Source organism: Gloeophyllum trabeum, assembly GCF_000344685.1.
Source record: "Gloeophyllum trabeum ATCC 11539 unplaced genomic scaffold GLOTRscaffold_00004, whole genome shotgun sequence".
NCBI classification, from domain to species: domain Eukaryota; kingdom Fungi; phylum Basidiomycota; class Agaricomycetes; order Gloeophyllales; family Gloeophyllaceae; genus Gloeophyllum; species Gloeophyllum trabeum.
In genome coordinates, this window is record NW_006920413.1 from 2,678,738 (window position 1) to 2,697,204 (window position 18,467).

General features: G+C 55.3%; 7 protein-coding genes across 7 annotated transcripts; 4 read left to right on the top strand and 3 right to left on the bottom strand.

Moving 5' to 3' along the window:
- On the bottom strand, positions 1 to 1,219 carry GLOTRDRAFT_115482 (uncharacterized protein; the record flags this gene model as incomplete). Its single annotated transcript, XM_007866509.1, has 4 exons — positions 1 to 260; positions 316 to 643; positions 700 to 747; positions 798 to 1,219. The coding sequence occupies 4 exons, from the start codon at positions 1,217 to 1,219 to the stop codon at positions 57 to 59; spliced, it is 1,002 nt and encodes a 333-aa protein (XP_007864700.1). The 3' UTR covers positions 1 to 56.
- Positions 1,220 to 2,531: 1,312 nt separating this feature from the next.
- GLOTRDRAFT_137907 (uncharacterized protein) lies at positions 2,532 to 3,702 on the top strand (the record flags this gene model as incomplete). Its single annotated transcript, XM_007866510.1, has 2 exons — positions 2,532 to 2,547; positions 2,608 to 3,702. The coding sequence occupies exon 2, from the start codon at positions 2,623 to 2,625 to the stop codon at positions 3,700 to 3,702; it is 1,080 nt and encodes a 359-aa protein (XP_007864701.1). The 5' UTR covers positions 2,532 to 2,547; positions 2,608 to 2,622.
- Positions 3,703 to 6,179: 2,477 nt separating this feature from the next.
- Positions 6,180 to 7,250, top strand: GLOTRDRAFT_92616 (uncharacterized protein; the record flags this gene model as incomplete). Its single annotated transcript, XM_007866511.1, has 1 exon — positions 6,180 to 7,250. The coding sequence occupies one exon, from the start codon at positions 6,180 to 6,182 to the stop codon at positions 7,248 to 7,250; it is 1,071 nt and encodes a 356-aa protein (XP_007864702.1).
- Positions 7,251 to 9,030: 1,780 nt separating this feature from the next.
- Positions 9,031 to 10,190, top strand: GLOTRDRAFT_137908 (uncharacterized protein; the record flags this gene model as incomplete). The annotated part of the gene is made up of 2 exons (XM_007866512.1): positions 9,031 to 9,040; positions 9,098 to 10,190. Exon 2 carries the CDS (start codon positions 9,123 to 9,125, stop codon positions 10,188 to 10,190), a length of 1,068 nt encoding a protein of 355 aa, XP_007864703.1. The 5' UTR covers positions 9,031 to 9,040; positions 9,098 to 9,122.
- Positions 10,191 to 10,292: 102 nt separating this feature from the next.
- GLOTRDRAFT_137909 (uncharacterized protein) lies at positions 10,293 to 13,180 on the bottom strand (the record flags this gene model as incomplete). The annotated part of the gene is made up of 8 exons (XM_007866513.1): positions 10,293 to 10,531; positions 10,609 to 10,982; positions 11,037 to 11,146; positions 11,209 to 11,432; positions 11,505 to 11,652; positions 11,835 to 12,012; positions 12,075 to 12,264; positions 12,759 to 13,180. The coding sequence occupies 8 exons, from the start codon at positions 13,178 to 13,180 to the stop codon at positions 10,447 to 10,449; spliced, it is 1,731 nt and encodes a 576-aa protein (XP_007864704.1). The 3' UTR covers positions 10,293 to 10,446.
- Positions 13,181 to 13,969: 789 nt separating this feature from the next.
- GLOTRDRAFT_115483 (NAD P-binding protein) lies at positions 13,970 to 15,489 on the top strand (the record flags this gene model as incomplete). The annotated part of the gene is made up of 6 exons (XM_007866514.1): positions 13,970 to 14,100; positions 14,149 to 14,539; positions 14,598 to 14,723; positions 14,787 to 14,914; positions 15,056 to 15,205; positions 15,288 to 15,489. The coding sequence occupies 6 exons, from the start codon at positions 13,970 to 13,972 to the stop codon at positions 15,319 to 15,321; spliced, it is 960 nt and encodes a 319-aa protein (XP_007864705.1). The 3' UTR covers positions 15,322 to 15,489.
- A 45-nt stretch (positions 15,490 to 15,534) lies between these two features.
- On the bottom strand, positions 15,535 to 16,665 carry GLOTRDRAFT_115484 (uncharacterized protein). Its single transcript, XM_007866515.1, has 8 exons — positions 16,487 to 16,665; positions 16,347 to 16,423; positions 16,126 to 16,284; positions 16,013 to 16,063; positions 15,942 to 15,957; positions 15,836 to 15,885; positions 15,652 to 15,767; positions 15,535 to 15,598 (listed from the first exon to the last, which is right to left on the bottom strand). The coding sequence occupies exons 1-8, from the start codon at positions 16,640 to 16,642 to the stop codon at positions 15,549 to 15,551; spliced, it is 675 nt and encodes a 224-aa protein (XP_007864706.1). The 5' UTR covers positions 16,643 to 16,665; the 3' UTR covers positions 15,535 to 15,548.
- Between the last annotated feature and the right edge of the window lie 1,802 nt (positions 16,666 to 18,467).

An 18,467-nucleotide genomic window follows, 5' to 3' on the forward strand; every position in this document is an offset into this window, starting at 1 on the left:
CAGGACTGACGGGTATACAGCTCGGAACTAACCAGCGATCGCGCTCCGCGAGGGTCTCACAGATTGTCCCACGGCAAAGGGCCATCGAATATTTTCGAAGTTCCGCTCTCCGGACAGTAGTTCATGAGACCTGCCAATTCTGGGGCAGATGTGTAGTACGAGTGAAACCTCGCGAAAGGGTTCCGGTTGCGTCGTTTAGTCGACAGAGGCGGATGACACCCGTAGAGATCCTTCTTGTACGGAATTAATGCGTTGTTCAGCTGCAATATCAGATGTCAACACAGTGATCAGGAGAGGAACGGAAGGGTAGCGTGCCTCGCCTTGCATAGCCGCATCGCTGTGATCAGCGGCTATATCCACGCCTATGTAGCGGAACCTGTCGGCTGGCCATCGCAATGCGGTTCTGTGTACATTCTCGAACCGTTCCCGCTTCATCTCGTAGCCAACAATGGAGATGAACTCCGGGTAGTACCCGACGTATTCGTGGAAACGCGCGATCGAGTACAACAAGTTCTGATACGAGTCTAAAGCATAGTTCTCCGTGGTCGCGCGGAGAAAGCCCAGCGGAAGGAGGCCCTGCTCCATAGCAAGACGGAGGTACGAGTCGGCTTCCGTAAAAACGGATGCTGTTCTGGTTTGACCGCTACGTCTAGGTTAGTGTGTTATTCGTGCAGTAGTCTATCGAGTAGGGATTCTTACCCGCTGAACACTAGCAACGCCCTCTCATCCCCCAGCGCCCTTTCGACTCTACAAATCCGGAGTGAGTCCTGTATCTGGGGGCTCTCCGAAGTACGTACCCTCCCTTGATATGCTGAAGGAAAGCACCGACCCTTCCTCCGCCCCTTTGATAAGGCTCCAGAATCCAGTCCTCTTCATCTAAGACTCGAGTGGGATCCGACCCTTTCCATATAGCATGCCCAGGCACAATGATCAGGTGGGACAGCTTCTGTATACCAGCATCCCGCTGTATAGTATCAGCAATACTCCAAGGTCCCAGGCTGCCGTGTATATTCAGTTCCGTAATACTTGCATGCCGGGTTGCGAACACATAGGAGAGGTTGTAAAGCAAGGATACGGCGGTGACAGCGGACAGTAACAGCAGCCCGAGGTTTGTTATTCTCGCTCTGAGCAGGAGATCGTCCGTCAGCCTTCGTCGCGAAGCATTACTGCTGCGTCGAAAGCCACCGCGCTTGACGAGGCTGACGGGTGCTGGCAGCATGACTTGAAGTCAACCACGATGGAAACATATCCGAATCTAGCGTATGTTATTCCCACACACCGCATCCTCGATGTGCTTTCGACATCGTTACCCAATCGTCACCCGCTTCCTACCCATGAGCTAACTTCAACAGCTAAGATCTATTCCTGATGCGGAGACCGCCGCTACTGGACTGTATACCGTCCACGAAACAGGTGGGTTGGGTTCCTCAACACTGCCCGTTTACGCCTCATCTTGCGCATACGGAGCTCGAGCCCGTCTGGAGTCTGGAGACCCTAAGCGCTCCTCGCCGGCCGCATCTTTCCTATCACTGTTAGCCAAAGCTTTCTGGTTCTGAGCCTTAGAGTCACGCCTCTCAGATAGAGTCGTGCGGCTCAGACGCGGCTTGAATCACGATGGCATCGATCCTCAGCTCAACGACTCCATAGAGCCTCTGCTTGGGGATCTCTTACTCTGCCTTCCATCCACCTGTCTTGTCTTTGATACATGTCTCCCCGCAGCAGTGTAAATATGCCTGGATTGGGCTCTCATTCTTTTATCGGGAGATCATGAGAACAGGAAATAGCTGACCTGAGAAGCGGCAGCAACCCTCCTTGGACTCTATTGCTCCTGTCTTGATCTCGGCACCAAAGTGGCAGGATGCTGGTTGATGTGCTACGTATTACGAGACGCCTCCGCCTTGCTTATACAGGCAAGAGTGCAGCTTCAAACGGGTCTTGCGTGAAGCTATTCTCCCAACACTCGGGGCGCTGTCTGGAATCAGGTCCACCGGACGCCCGTAGCATCCGCCACTGAGGCTTTCGACGTCTGGCACCTTATCTTGAAGTTCTAAGGCGTGATGAGTCAAGATTCACGGTTCGGCGCATTTGATCACCTATGCCAGGCAATCTATCCAATTCCTCTGGTGCAGAAGGTCGGCTTTGACCTTCTACCCTCAACGGCACGTTCTCCCATCTGCTGTTCAAGAGGCGCTCTACTCGTTCCGATGCTCTATTCTTCTCCTGGTCTCATGACTGGTTCATAAGCACTGATATCACGAATGCTTCCGCGGCATAATAGTCATGCAGTCTTCCATTCATATCACCTTAACGTGCTAATTCTCTCTATCTAGGTATAGTGTATTGGCGGTCGTGAACTCGACACAGCCGTGTTTCGAGTGATGGGCCCGATTCTCACGCTTTCAGAAACTTGACGTCGGTCCTACACTTGCGCCTTTACGGTGGGACCTAAGTACGATAGGACGTCGACTCGATGCCGCAACCGCGGATCGTACATAAGTACGATCTAAACATAATCTGTTCCTGCAAGCCTAAGTGAATATCATCCTGGTACGCCCTTTGTTTACCATGTTCCGTCTATCCCACAGTTGACTGGTACTCGTTATATAGGTCTACAGCGTCGTCATGACCAGTATTTTTGCCTACAAGCCCGTCTATCAGGAAGGTGACCCTGGGAACGGCATCGGGGGGTACAACCTTAAGAACCCTGTAGATCTCTCCTTCGCATTCGACTACAACAGTACCGGAAAGCTCGACCACATCGTCCTTTATCGCCCCGGTACAGGTACCATCTGGATCCTCCACAACTGGCGGGGCAAGTTCACGCCCGTATATCAGGAAGGCGAGCCCGGAAATGGTATCGGCGGGTTCAATCTCAAGAACCCTGCTGATCGTATCTTCCCATTCGACTACGACCACTCAGGCCGGGCAGACCACCTCGTTTGCTACCGTCCGGGTACGGGAACATGCTGGATTCTGAAGAACCATCGCGGGAAGTGGAGCCCGGTGTACCATGAGGGAGAGCCGGGGAACGGTATTGGGGGATACAACCTGATGAACCCGATCGACCAGGGTTTCGCGTTCGATTATAACGGGAGTGGGAAGTTGGACCATCTTGTCTGGTATCGCCCGGGCACGGGGACGGTGTGGATTCTAAAAAACGAGCGCGGCAATTTCTCTCCAGTTTACCAGATGGGCGAGCCCGGTGTCGGCATCGGTGGTTACAACCTTGCGAACCCCATTGACAAGGGGTTCGCATTCGATTACGATGGGTCCGGAAAGTTAGACCACCTTGTCTGGTACCGAGCGGGGACGGGCACCATTTGGATCCTCAAAAATAATCGCGGAAAGTTCTTCCCCGTCTACCAGATGGGAGAGCCTGGCATCGGTATCGGCGGGTATAATCTCGCTAATCCGATAGACAAGGTGATTGCCTTCGATTGGGACGGCAGCGGGAAGCTCGACGAACTCGTCCTATGGAGGGCCGGGACGGGAACTATCTGGATTTTGCAGAGACAGGGAGGTAATAATTGGGTACCGGTCTACCACCAGGGCGAACCTGGCTTGGGTATCGGCGGTTACGATCTCCGTTCCCCTGCCGACCTTGTCTTCGCTTTTGACTACAGACAACGACGAACGCCGAATCATCTTTGCCTTTACCGTCCGGGTACAGGCACGTTTTGGATTCTGGAGAGGCAGTTCTAAATGAGTTCAGGCGATGAAGCGATGTGGGCAATTTGAAGTCGATATATGTCACGATGTTTGGCCTGGAGGGTCTCATAATCGTCGTTGCTATGAATAGTCTGCTCTGACGCGTTTGAACTCGGACCACAACTTCAAAGAGATTCGGATCGGAAAATTGTGGCATGTCTCCTGTGCCTGGCTGACGTCGCTTCCGACTCTCCATGTTAATCTTGCGTTCACTGCACAGTCGATGTGACCAGCCAACTGGACCAGTTGCGTCCGAGATATCGCCGACCGTCCACAATATTTGGGGATGCCCAGGCGTCGTAGTTCGTGTTAATGTTGTGATCTGCACTCTGAATAGCAGGATCTTATGGGCCTCGCCTCTCCTTTCGATAACTTCCATCACTGGCATGAGGTCATTATGAATTGTGACCGATTACTTTGAGGTACGTGCTGCCCCCGCATCCCACGCAATCATGGTCAATTATGTGTTGTAGTCTCCTTTGCTGGGTGGATGCGGCGCTTTCGGGCGACTGCATCCCCCGAGCCCACCTATAACCAGTTAGCTCCTGTATTTGCGTCAGAAGCTGCCGAAGCCGAGGCTCGAGAGCCGAGGTCAAGTGCTTCCTTTGCCCTGATCCAAGGATTGCATTCAATCGTCGCGATCCGGCGAACGAGGAGCTCAGCTGCACCCCTGCGCTGTCTAGCAGGTCGCATTCGAATTCTCCTGGCTGTCATCCAATCGACCTCCTGGTTATGCAGATTTCCCCGCTAATTGCGGCACTGTCGGACTGCACATCCACGTTGCGTCGGTACCAAGGGCTAGCGTGAAAATACCTTTGAGGTCTCTCGTTCAATCCTCGTTCAATGCGAAGGTACCACTCTTACATCTACGTACAGTGGGTTCGTGGACGACAGCTTCGCACGATAATCTTGGTTGTAGATGGGTTGGTCTCTCCTTGTCTTTCTCTTCTACTCGGTCGATGCTGTGTACATAGGCATGAAGAGCACAGCATATGTTCAATCTCTGGGTATATGCTTTATTTGCCGCCTGGTCCGTGCACAAGAGTAGCCTGATCACCTGTTCAGTATTTCGTCGGCACTTTCGTGCTCGATACATGCTGTACTACTAGTAGTAAGTATCAAGCTTAAGGTGAACAACGGAATGGCATCGGCGGACACAACCTCAAACACCCGGTCCAACTCGCGTTTGTGTGTGAGAAAGACGAGTGTATATCAGGGCGCGTGGTGGATCACACAAGGGTGCAAAGGCTCCGCGGCCTCCGCCTTATTCAGATTGGCCATATGATTATCCCTATCCCGGAGCTCTCGTTGAAGCTGGAGGCGTCTGACATCCACTATACTTGTTGAGCTCGATGTGTGCCTGTTGCCACCAATGTGAGTTCAAGACGAAACATCCCATCCGGACTGCCTCTAACTCCGTGTCCGATTCTCAAGATCTCTGGTGGGATGGATGAACAGACATAGATTTCGATGATTTCCTTGTTGGCAGGCCACTGTTGAGAAGTGCTGGTATCATTCCATAAAACTTGTAAGCGAAACCACCAGACGATGATCATTCACTAATCATCTGCTCACAGGCTATATTCCGTCAGCGGGTTAGTAGTAGTCACACATACTAGTGATTCGTTCAAGCAGGTGAGCTAAGTAATAGCGTTCGACGGACGCCACCTCAAACACCCCGCTTACCTCGCGTCTGTACGTAAGACCCACTTGGTTAATCCATTCATGTGGAAGATCACACAAACTTGAAGGTGTAAAGTCTCCGCCTCGCTCAGATTGGCCATAGGCCTGACTGACAGTGAGCGGAGGGTGTCTAACATCGACTGGTCCAATTGACGTGTGCCTGTTTCCATCATTCAGTTGAAGACAATGCATCCTTCTGGACTTCCTCTAATTCCGTGACTTACTCTTGACAGCTGGTCAGCTGGGCAAAGCGCGATTTGGGTGGGTTTCCCGATGTTTGGTTGGCCATTAATGCGGCATTGCTGGCGTTTGGAATATCCCGTAGAACTTGTAAATGACCTGCGAAAATAACTCACTCATTCATTATCGCAGCACTATTACAGGAGATCGACCGCTGTTCCTAAGCTCATGGAATGGGCGGTCTCTTCGTGTCCCAAGGGTTCAGCGTGACGTTCGCCCCTTCGCCGTATTGTCTGTGGATACAGATCTCCATCTACCGGTATACCCACGCCAACTCGGTAGCTTCTCAAGCACCCTTTCGTGGTCAAGCGTGCAGGTGAATGAAGGTTCGTGGAGGACGAAATATTGAATAGCCTTGGAACACGCGAATTTTGGTCTTACTCTAGTTTTGTGACAGTTACGTCTGACTGCAGGGTATATAGAGGACACAGTCTCGACCTTGACAGACATCGCCTTCCCTTCTCACCGAGGACGTAAGTACTGCAACGACTACAAGAGTAGAGCTCTGACGAACCCGTTTTCTCCAGCGCGACCCACTCCCCGTCACCATGTCTTCCACCAGCGACTACACGCCCGTCTATCATCAGGGAGATCCTGGCACCGGTATTGGTGGCTACGATCTCAAGTCGAGCGCGGACACGGCGTTCGCTTTCGACTATGACTCTTCCGGCAAGCTCGACCACATCGTGCTGTACCGCCCAGGCACCGGCACCTGCTGGATCCTGAAGAAAGGCGAAAACGGCGTCTGGTCCCCGGTATATCATCAAGGAGATCCCGGAAACGGTATTGGGGGTTATGATCTCAAATCCCCTGACGACAGGATTATTCCTTTCGACTATGACCACTCCGGCAAAGCCGACCATCTAGTCTGCTACCGCCCGGGCACGGGCACGATATGGATCTTGAAGAATCGCGGCGGGATGTTCAGTGCTGTGTATGCCGGGGAAAGCGGTATTGGGGGATACGACTTGAAGTCCAAAGACGATCTCTGCTTTGCTTACGACTATGACAGGTGCGGCAGGGTGGATTATCTCGCACTCTACCGCCCTGGCACGGGCACCTTTTGGATTTTGAAGCACGAGTCAGGCAAGTTCACCGCTGTCTATAACCAGGGTGATCCTGGCAAGGGCATTGGTGGCTACGATCTCAAGTCCCCCGCTGATCGTGCCTTCGCTTTTGATTGGGAGGGCAGCGACAAGCTGGACTCTATCGTGTTGTATCGTCCGGGAACAGGCACAATATGGATTTTGCGGAGGGAGGGGACGGATTTCACACCCGTGTATCAGCAAGGAGATCCCGGGCAGGGAATTGGAGGATACGATCTGAAATCTGCCCGGGATATATGCTTCCCATTCGCCCACAACCTCGGAAAGAAGCTGAACGAGCTCGTCTTGTATCGCCCTGGTACTGGCACCTTGTGGATCGTGAAGAAGGAAGGCACCCATTCTACGCCGGTCTACCGCCAGGGTGATCCTGGCCTTGGTATAGGCGGTTACGACCTGAAATCTCCCGCCGACAGATGCTTCGCGCTCGACTACAATTCTAATGGCAACCCCGACCATCTCGTGCTGTACCGTCCTGGAACCGGCACTATTTGGATCCTGAGGAGGGTAGTCTAGCTGCTGCCCGTTGTCACGGTGTGGAGATAGGTCGTTGTCTCACATCGAAGTCGGATTGTTGCCGTGGATGCGAACCTCTCTATGACTCCCTGTAAGATAGTCCTTAGCATATCGGAAAACGAAAAGAAAACACGGCCTTTGGGCGATGACTAGCTCGTTCCTAGTAAACAGTTGTACCTGTAGTTCCGATCGGTCTCTACTGTGTTTTGTACCATCAAATGATTGATTGTGAGACTCTCGTCAAGTTCGTGAGGCCCGGGCGGAAGAACACGGTTGATCCGTGGCCCTCAACGGGCTGAAGACAGAGTCCACCAAGGTACAGCCGTTTGCATAAGAAACTGAGCATCGCGTTACTCACAATGTTGTTTGTCCACGCCAAATATGTCCTTTTAGGCTAACAGCAAACGCGCGGCAAAGGGGGTTATGTGCTGACCGTCCTCTCTCCTGCCAAAAAGAGAGGCAATTCGGTCTGCCCTGCCCGAAGCGCTTACGGGAGGGCAGAGTGCTAGTGGCCCTCCATCGCACTGGGGACATAAGTCCAAGATAATTTATCACACCTAGTATAGTTTTATAGCATCCATAGCACTCAGTATACGAGGCCCTCTGCGCCGCCCTGGGGCATTTGCAAGTCCTTTGCCTAGCCAAAGAGCTCGCAATTGGAGAGGCCGTCCAAAGTTGAACAACACACTGAGAAGCGCGATGTTTAGTTTCTTATGCAAATGACTGTAAGGGGCGTAATTCTACCCTTGGCCTTCACCTCCCTGAGCTGATCGGGTCATATCGATAATCTACAAACACAAATTTCATTGGACCGGAATGTTCCGGGAGGTTAATCTTGGTTCGGACGGTATGTATTCCAAGGATGCGCTTTCGATTCTTCACCAGGCTCCGGCACACTGCCCCGGTGTTTTGCAATTGGTCAAAAACTGGGATTTCTGTATGCCAGTGTCAGCATACTGTTGAGATGCCGATATCCCTCCGCGGTCAGGAGTAGATTGCAGATAGAGAAGCCTGGCGGCTCGCATTCTAATTTATACAATGCAAGATGATCATTCATTGTTTATAGGCTCCAGAATAGACAACTATTAAGGGAACGCCGGTGCCGATACGTACGTAGTAGTTGCCCCGGTTTGCGGTTGGAGATACGACAAAGGTGGAAGGCGTCTTGACCTCGGTCGGATGTCTCTTCATGCCGACGCGTGCTAATATTTGACCAGGAAGCGCCTGACGTCGTTCGTGACAGAAATTGTTGATTCGAGGCGCCTGCTCTCAGCAGAGCGGGACACTAGGAGCACGTACTGCGGCTCAGGCTGGCTAATGGAAGACACATCATGTCAACTGGCAAGGAAGGCTAGCGGGGAAATTTCGTGCTGGAGCGGATCTTATTCCTTCCATTTCCTCAGGCCGCTCGTTTGTTATTGGACAAGGCTGTCCCGCCTGTCTCATCGGTACGTGATGAGTTCGCATGAGCTTCTACTATATGCGATCTTTGTGCTTACTTCCATTCGAACGGTGGGCATATGTCACCTGCCTTAGATTGTCTCTGCCCGGTAGTGAGCAGCTGAACGCGGCTTTCAGACGACCCCGATGCTTCTGGTGCATTCGGAATTTAGTCAATCGATTTAGCTATTACAAACCACCTCTGACTCTGCGAGGATCTATGTTTCTCCCCGAAAATAGCATCTGAGCAGGCACAGTACTATATTCACGACTAAAAAGCGTCCGTCTGCACACTATATAAGCTCACATGGATGGCCTCGATAACTATCGTCTTCCTCTCCTCGAGCAAGGTACTTGGAGACTCACCAAGCCTCTGAGCGACTTTAACTGACTTGTTCCTCCATTAGACACGGACCTATCATACTTGCCGACATGTCCGCTCCCACCGCCTACAAACCCGTCTACGCCGAAGGCGACCCCGGTAAGGGCATTGGTGGCTACGACCTCAAGTCGCCCGCAGACAGGGCGTTCGCCTTCGACTACGACTCCTCCGGCAAGCTCGACCACATCGTGCTGTACCGCCCAGGCACCGGCACCTGCTGGATCCTGAAGAAAGGGGACAACGGCTGGGTGCCCGTGTACGCTCAGGGCGACCCCGGGAAGGGCATCGGGGGCTATGATCTCAGATCCCCCGACGATAGGCTCATTGCCTTCGATTATGACCACTCCGGGAAGGCGGACCACCTGGTCTGCTACCGTCCCGGCACAGGCACGATATGGATCCTAAAGAACGACTGCGGGCAATTTCGGGCGGTGTACGAGGAGAGCTGTGGGATCGGGGGATACGATTTGAAGTCGAAAGCGGATCGATGCTTCGCATACGATTATGACAGTTGCGGTAGGATCGATTTCCTCGCCTTGTACCGCCCCGGTACGGGTACTATTTGGATATTGAGCAATTGCAGTGGCACGTTCACCGCTGTCTATGCGCAGGGCGATCCTGGCAGCGGTATCGCGGGGTACGACCTCAAGTCGCCGGCGGACCGCTGCTTCGCCTTCGATTGGGAGGGTAATGGCAAACTGGACGAGATTGTGCTATATCGCCCTGGCACGGGCACGGTGTGGATCGTGCAGAAGCAGGGGACGGTGTTCAAAGCTGTATATGCGCAGGGAGACCCGGGGCAGGGCATCGGAGGATACGATCTGAAGTCGCCAGCGGATCGCTGCTTCGCGTTCGACTACGACGGTGGGGAGAAGCTGGACGAGCTTGTCTTGTATCGTCCTGGCACGGGGACCCTGTGGATCCTGCAGAGGGACGGGGCGGCCTATACGCCGGATTACGCCCAGGGTGATCCTGGCCTCGGGATAGGTGGTTACGACCTGAAGTCTGCGGCGGACAGGTGTTTCGCCCTCGACTACAAGTCGAACGGGAACCCCGATCACCTAGTGCTGTACCGTCCTGGAACCGGTACTTTGTGGATCCTGGAGAGGGAGACCTAGAATTTGCAGTGCATGTACGAATAGGCGTGTCGCATCGAGACCGAAGTGTTGTCCTGTATGCCATCCTTACGACAGTGTATGAGTAGCTCCTGATGCATGTGACGGAAACGTCCTGCACATGAATAGGACAAGGGGGAGAGAAACATCTTATCGAAAACTGCTGTGTACAATATGGCACTTCAAGAGTCCGAATGGGGAACCTCCACCACTAAAGGATGGTGACCAAACGGACAAGTTCGTCCATCGCATAGCAGGTTTAGCGACTAACCGTGATTCGAATCGACGGTACATCCGGCCAGCTGGCCGTCACAGGGTACGTGATATACCACGAATGAAACCCGCTGCAAATATAACAGATTCACGAAGTCAGCCAATCCGTGTCCGCAATACTCGATCTCCAAGCAAGACGACTACGCACTTGAAACTACTACTCCCATTATACGCCACGCCCGCCTCCCCCAAGCCGCTCGTCTCTACACTCACACTCAACCCGGGCACGCCCGCCAGCCCCTTCCCCGCGTTGTGTTCGTACTCCGCCCACTCGAACCCGCCCCCGGCGAACACGACCGTGCTCGGCAGCGTCGCGTTCGTCCCGTCTGCGCGCGCAGAGGGCGGGAAGGAGATCTCGAGGATGCCGGGGGAGGCGGTGGCGTGCACGACGGACGCGGTCGGCGGGGACAGCGCGATGTAACCTACGCGTGGGGGCTGTGAGGGTGTGCTGGACTTAGGGGGGAGCGCCCACTGGATGAGGGCGGCGACCATGGAGGATTGGCGGACGTAGGGCTCGTCGAGCTGGACGCGCAGGTTAGTAAGGAGGGCAGAGGGGAGATGTCATGGCGCACGCACGGATTGCCCGCCGATGCTGATCCCGTCGCCCAGCCACGCCGTGACGTTCCGCACAGCGGTAGGGTCCACCGTGTTCGTGCGCACTTGCCTCTTCAGGGTGCGCTCCGCCCCTACATCCCAATACGCCCCTTGTCATCATTCGTACAAACAAACCGCAAAGCGATCCACGCACCCTTCTCGAACCGCGCGAAGCTGTCCAGCACCCACCCCGGCGTGACGGCCTTCACGACCCCGCTCAGCGGGGCGGCGAGGAACGGGAAGCACGCGTAGTCGTTGATGTGGAGCGACCCGGGGAGCGAGCTCGGTATCGGCGCGGGCGTGGCGGGGGACGGGAGGAGGGACGCGATGAAGTACCCCAGGACGGAGTGGTACCGCGTTTGGTCGAAGCCGTACGTCCTGCGCGGGTGTCGTGGTCAGGGAAGGGGAAAGGGAAGGGAAGAGGGGAAAGGCCGAGAGGAGAGGACGCACCGGTCGAACGGCCCCGCGAGGTTGCGCAGCCCCGCGTTGTACAGCGTGCCGAGGTCCTCCATCGTGCGGCGCAGCATGTAGGTGCCGTACTCCTTCAGCGTGCTGTTCGGCGGGGCAAAGCCGATCCAGAGCGCCAGCGCGTACACGTCTTTCGTTCCACGAATTCGTCAGAAGTGAGTGAGCGGTGGGGATGACGTGAGTGCGCGACGGGAATGAGTGAGCGAGCGACGGGGAATGAGTGAGCGAGCGACGGGGATGGGTGAGCGACCGAGCACGAATAGGTGAGCGACGGGCAGAATCCAGGGGAGAAAAGGGAGGGAAAACACGTACCGACGCCCGTGTACGTCCCCGAGTTATACTCCGCGAACGTATCGAACCCGCCGTACGTGAACAGCTCATAAATCGCCCGCGCGTCCGCCTCCCCGCGCGCGCTCAGGTCCGCGCGGCCCATGCGGTGCCCGACGTAGCTCAGGAGGAACGTGCTCATCAGCCAGGGGTTCGTGTATGCCTATCAGCTGTGTGCGTCAGGGGGAAACTGGGGTGCGGTATGCAGTATGTATGTATGCGCACCGCGTCGTAGTTGTCCTTCGTATTATCGACGTTCACCGCGTTGGCGTACGGCCCGCGGCCCTGGTAGCGCGTGAGCACGCCCTCGGCGGCGAGCAGGAGGGAGCGCTCGATGGTCTTGATGGTGGGGGAGGGCAGGAGGTGGGAGCGCGTGGCGAGGGCGAGGCACCATGCTGTGCCGATGAAGTCTCGCCTGCAAAGAGCAGGGGTTTGTTAGTGAATGGGTGAGGGGCGGGGTGGGGTGGGGGTTGGCATGGGCACTGGAGGGGAGGGGGCTTATGAAGATGATGCCCGGAGGCGATCCGGGCGTCCTAGTATACGCGCGAGTACCCGAGTGTAGCGAGGACTCATGGGTAGTGGAAGATGCACGGTATATCGTACCGAGTTCTGAGGAGCAGGGGCGGGGACACCAGATGGCCCGTTCGCGTCGAAACAGAATGCCAAGTCGTGAACGGGCGGAATCCAGCTGCCAATCCCCTCGCTCATGTATATGCTTCCTTCTTGAGCTACGGGTGGATCACGGGTAAGCCATGGTCTACCCGTAGCGTAGCGGGAGCCCTCCCGGGTGACATGCGTACCCGGAACCAGCCCTACAGAACAGGGTTCCCGCCGTGCACCTAAATGCATACATACCCACGCCAAACGCTACCCATCGACTTTAGCAACTTGAGAGAGTGAGCAACGCACCAGTTGGGGTCCCAATTCGTGTATATCACATCACCGTAGTACCCACCCGAGGTAGGCTCCTCCGGCGCGTGCGGGTACGTCCCGTACCACGGCATGCTGGCGTTCGCATACTGCGTCCCCGCGACGCGCTCGATGATATCCACGGCCCTCTCCACGTCTCCTTCGTCGAACCTCAGCAGCAGCCCCACGGCGTACATCGCGGACGAGCGCGTGTCGTGCGCGCCGGGCGTGCCGGGGTCGGAGGAGAGGAGGTAGGACGCGGACGGGTCGAAGTAGGACGAAACATAGGACATGGAGGAGTGGAAAAGGTGCTGCGCGGCGGGGGGCAGGGACTCGAGGGAGAGCTCGTGAGCGTGGGCGGCGGGGAATGGGGACTGCATGGCCATCGCGAGGAGGCCGACGGTGAGCAGGCTGACGAGCATGCTGGTGAGTCGGTTCGCGGGGATGCCGACGATGTATGCGCACCTTGACCGCTGGTGTTATACTCGAGCGAGTCCGACGCGCGTATCGAACGCGTATATTGGATCAGGCGCCATATTTCGTCCTTGCCCTGATCACGAGGATGCTGTGGCCAATTCGTAGACGGGTCGCCAGACATGACGCGCTCATCTGCCTTCATCTATTGTATCGCGACTGTATCAGAAGGTTCAGAACGCTGTACGGCTCGGCAATATTCGTTATCACGGCCCGACGCAGTTCGAAACATTGACATCTGGACATTTGAGCAAAGTAACATCCACACGCCCAATCTTATTGACTTGGCGTTGCCTTTCTACTCTATCACTCCTTCCTCCAGTTTCAATCTTGCATGCTGGCTTCCTCTCTCGACAGTACGCTCGAGCAGCATCTAACAGTCTGCCGCCACCGCAAACTCCGTCACCACTGAATATCTCGATAGTGGTCGTCAGACCCCACCCGTTTCGGGCTCCCGATATGCCTAGTGGAAGGTCACAGGAATGGTCCTTACGTTCTCTGCGCTGCAGGTCTGACGAGGTCACGTACCCGACCGCTTGTCCGCGGATGCCTCCAGCGTAGTCATCTGCTCCAGGCCAGTCACCCCCATCGAGCAGGCAGAGGCTTCGGCTGCTTCTCGTGGTATCCTGTGACTTGGGTCAGGCATCGAACGGCGGAAGCATGGATGTATTTAATACTTGCCTAAGGCGAGCATTAATGGGAATTATCGACCGCGAGTAACACGCAAAGTCCTCTACATGTCCGCCCTCCGCGCCCTCCGCGCCCTCCGATCCACCGCCCACCTCGCCTCCCGCGCCCCGCGCCTCCTCCCCGCCCCAACCCTCACCCGTCCCTTCTCCCTCTCTTCCCTCCTCCGCGATCCCCCGCGGTACGGCGTCGCCGCTGCAACTAGCCCCTCCTCGTCCTCCCCGCCCAGGCCCACGCTCTTCACGCACGAATTCTCCCTCGCCGACCGCGTCGCCATCGTCTCGGGCGCGAACCGCGGCATCGGCCTCGAGGCCGCGCTCGCGCTCCTCGAGGGCGGCGCGCGCGCCGTCTACTGCCTCGACCGCCCCACCACGCCCTCGAGCGAGTTCGTCCAGGTCGGCGAGTACGTCGGGAAGATGGACGTCGGGCTGGGCGGGGAGCGCAGGAAGGGAGGGAGGTTGGAGTATGTTAGTGTGGATGTGACGGATAAGGAGGCGGTGGTTAGGGAGGTGGGGAAGGTGGGTGATCGGGAGGGACGGGTGGATGTTTGTGTGGCTGCGGCGGGGATATTGAGGAATCATGTGTCGTGCATCGAGTATCCCGAGGAGGAGTTCAAGGAGGTGAGTGATATAAGTATAAGCCACGTCCTACCTCACTTGTGTCTGACTCTGAGTGCAGGTAATGGACGTGAACGTCAACGGCGTGCTCTACACCGCGCAAGCCGCCGGACTCCAGATGGCAAGGTTCAACAAGCCCGGTAGCATCATCCTCGTCGCGTCCATGAGCGGGAGCCTCACGAACATGGTGCGCCTCTCTCTCTTATTCTTTCCCCGTCTAATATAAAGGCCAATGTTTGTGGCAATACAGCACCACCACTGGGTGTCGTACAACACCTCGAAGGGCGCGGTGATCCAGATGGCGCGCAGCATGGCGTGCGAGCTCGGCGCGCGTGGCATCCGCGTCAACTCGCTCTCCCCGGGGTACATCTACACCAGGTATCTGTCCCTGCTCTTCCCCCTTCTCCTTCTCCTTCTCCCTTTCCCCCTTCTCCCCCCGTCTCCCTCTCTCCCCCCTTTCTCCTCCTACCCGTCCGTCCCCGCCCCGAATTCCGCTAACCCAACCCACGATATCCTCAGCCTAACCAAACAATACCTCGACAAACACCCCGGCCTGCAAGACAAATGGTCCGCGCAGAACCCGCTCGGGCGCATCGGCCGCCCGGACGAGCTGCGCGGCGTCGTCGCGTGGCTCGCGAGCGACGCGAGCACGTACTGTACCGGCAGCGAGTGAGTTTTCTTTAGTTTGTGCGAATGAAAGGGATTGAAGGGATGCTGATTGGTTGATTGATTGATTGATGGGGTGCGGTAGTATCATGGTTACGGGCGGGCATCATTCGTGGTAGTGCGGGGAAGAGGGGTGGATGGGTAGTTGGAGGTATGGGGATGGGGATGGGGATGGCGTGATTTAAAGGGATTGTACCGATACCCATGTAGCATAGCACTCGCTGATCTGAAGAGATGGAGAGGGACGACGAGCCCACCATCACCGCATGACAATACATGAAATGAATAAATACAATAATCCTGCATCGCGCGGGCTGCCCAAGGCCAAGGCCACGCAGGATGCGCTTTAGAGGATAGTGACAGTCAACAGAGTGACGATGCCATCCGTCGAGATATCTGCAGCGGACGATCAGCTATCACATACAACTCGGACGAGGGCAAAGACGTGCTGTGATTCACGCCGTTGGCGCCTGGAGCGAGCAGCCCCGTGATGTTGCGGGCGACGGTGCTGTATGAGACGTCGTTGAAGCTCGTCTGGCCTACCGCGTTCTGCACGAGGCGGTCCCTGGATGTGATAAGTGAGAGGTGGACAGAGGAATGCTGCGATGTGCATCGGTTGGGTCTGGTACGTACCTGCCGATGTTGTACCCGTCAGGTACGATAGTGTGGTGCTCTGTGAAAGGCTGCGAGAACTATGAGCTTTCCGAAGCCGGATACAGTGCGCCTGTTATTCAGTTACCTCTTCCTGGGACACCCTTTTCGCGAGTTCGGTAAGATATGGGCGGAAGAAAGCCGGACAGATTCACGTACGCGAAGAACAACGCCCCGCTATCTGCCTGACTGCCGTTCTGACGCCAAATCCTTCCGGAGAGAAGAGACGCAATCAAGACACTCTCAGACAAGCTCAATCAATGAGGGCTTACCTGAAATGGTTCCCACCGATCACACTTTCCAAGCAGGTCCCGATACCAGCGCTGCCGTAGTCCTGGCGGAGCTCGACCGTCTGATTCACCCAGCCGTTCCCGTCGCCTAGGTTGGCCGCCTGGGGGTCGCCCTGGTGGATTCCGAAGCACTCTTCCGAGCTGTGCAGTGGGAAGGTCAACACTCGCTCCCGCGTTAATGCGAGTTGGTACTTTCGACTTACAAACCGATTGATCGGGCATAGTTCAGGATCCCATCGTCAGTCAGAACGTCCCGGGAGCTGAGACCAGAGATGATAACCTGTGGGCATCACCAGCTCAATACAGACCATCGGGCGCGTCGAGAACTGAAGGACAAGCGCACGTTGAGGGGTTCACCGAGTCCCGTGTCGCCCACTTTGTCGAGCATAGATCCGCCGTTGGCGGTCGGGTCGTAGTAGTCCACAGCGCGTTTCTCCAGAGTGATCGCGGAGACCGTCTGGAAGGCGAGAGCAGCTACGGCGAGGGCGGCGGTGAGCATGACGGCCAGTTTCTGTGGACCGGGATGGTAAGAACCGAGCCGGGGGACTGGGGTGTCCCCTCGATGTCCTGGAGCTTTTATACCGAGGCAGACATGGATAGCCAGAGCAACGCTCTCGAGATCACGGAGAAGCGATGAGGAAGGAACTCCGAGCGGATAGCGTGTACTTGTCAAGAATCACGCATTAGAGTAGCAACGTTCGTTAAACAGACCTTTGAGAAGCAAGCGATCATGTGCGTTAAGGCCGGGAGTAACAAGATTGAGGCACCTCGTGCACACGGACGCGTACAACAGAGCCTAGAGAATATCACGGATATCACAAACTTTAGAGAACTCGGGGTTCGCGGCAGCGAGCTCGGATGTTGACCACGAGCGACAACGATAAGGCGTGATTAAACAGCTTCCCGTGCCATAAACGGGACCTCCAGCAGTGAGACCTTCGAATTCCGCGGGACACTGGCATATGGTCCGGCTGCCTCGACATCAATCCATCAGCTTGATAGCAGTAATGTCCGAGTTGACTTCGCAACTCCTTTGAGTTCTGACACTTCTCCATTGTCTCTTCCGCTTCTCCTCCTGAATACCTACTACGACAAGTGCAAATCAGCGGTGAGAGTCCCATGGTGATGAATTAGAAAACAGGATGAGTATCGCAACATACGAGTCCAAAATGTGGCTGAAGTGATCATGACTGAGAGCTGATATCAGAGATGGGCATACTGTATAGGGATCAATTGCATGGACGACGACTCGACGTCGGTTACGCCTCTGTTAGGCAGCCTTCAGCACGTCACTGAGCGGGATACCGCACTAGTTTTCAAGCGTAGACTCGCTGTTGTAACGCAGCATATCTGGAGCTGTGGACCTATGACGAGGGAGCTGAACCTGTCAGGGTCAGTTGCAAGCTCGATCGAGTATACTACTCTCCCCGACTGCATATGAGTTGGACATTGACTGTGTATCAAGTCTGGTCCCTCCGTCTCCCTGTGTGCTGGCATCTTGTGCAACGGCTTTAAAGGCCTAGGCCTTGCGCTCTTCTTTCACTGTCCAGGGGAGACTTTCCGACGTTGCGCCACTCAATGCAATCCTCCCAATAAATTATGGGACGCATATCACGTGCGCTGCGCGGGCCGGTGATAACCGGCTTCTGCAAGGGTAGTTGGGCGACATATATGCATTGTTACCTGTCCCTGTGTTGAGTTTGTAGTGTAATCGTTGCGCGTTCGTCTCATGGAAGCAGAATTGTGATATATCGTGGGTTCGAACCTTGCCTTTTGATCCTCATTTCGGCTTTGCTCCTCGTCTCCTGCTTTTAGATGCTGTTTTGATGCTCTGCCAGCTCAAACTCTAAATATTAATGTTGTCATCAGGTAATCCTTTCACCCGGAAATTCCATTGTCTAATGAGCATCCACTGCTACGTGGCGCACATTCAACCATTTGAAGTCTGAACCCTGGCACCAGCAAGGCATAAATATGAGCTTGCCTACTAAGTTTGCTTTATTAAAGCCTCTTTCCTGAGTGATGAAAGACCCTGCTCCCCTATTAGACTTTAAGTAGTGCATACTTGGAGTGGCAGCTATAAGTAGTATAAGACACAATCATGATATCAAATTTCTGACATTATTACTGCGTATACAATAGCAGTGGGCCGCCTATAGCACATGGGGAGCCCCTTGAAATAGCCTTTCGCCTCTCAATTTGCGGTCGGACGCGGTTGTGGCACCTTCGATGCGCGTGCCGAATGCGTGGAAAGGGGCACGTGACTTGCGTCCCGTAACTTATTGGGAGGATTGCATTCAGTCGTTGCGCCTCTTGCCTTCTCG

Excerpts from the sequence above, each read along its gene's own strand:
- GLOTRDRAFT_115484 (XM_007866515.1), bottom strand. The coding sequence starts at position 16,642 with ATGCTCACCGCCGCCCTCGCCGTAGCTGCTCTCGCCTTCCAGACGGTC. Across the intron at positions 16,424-16,486 it reads GACTCGGTGAACCCCTCAAC|GTTATCATCTCTGGTCTCAG; the intron begins GTGCGCTTGTCC and ends TGATGCCCACAG. Across the intron at positions 15,768-15,835 it reads GACGGGTACAACATCGGCAG|GGACCGCCTCGTGCAGAACG; the intron begins GTACGTACCAGA and ends TATCACATCCAG.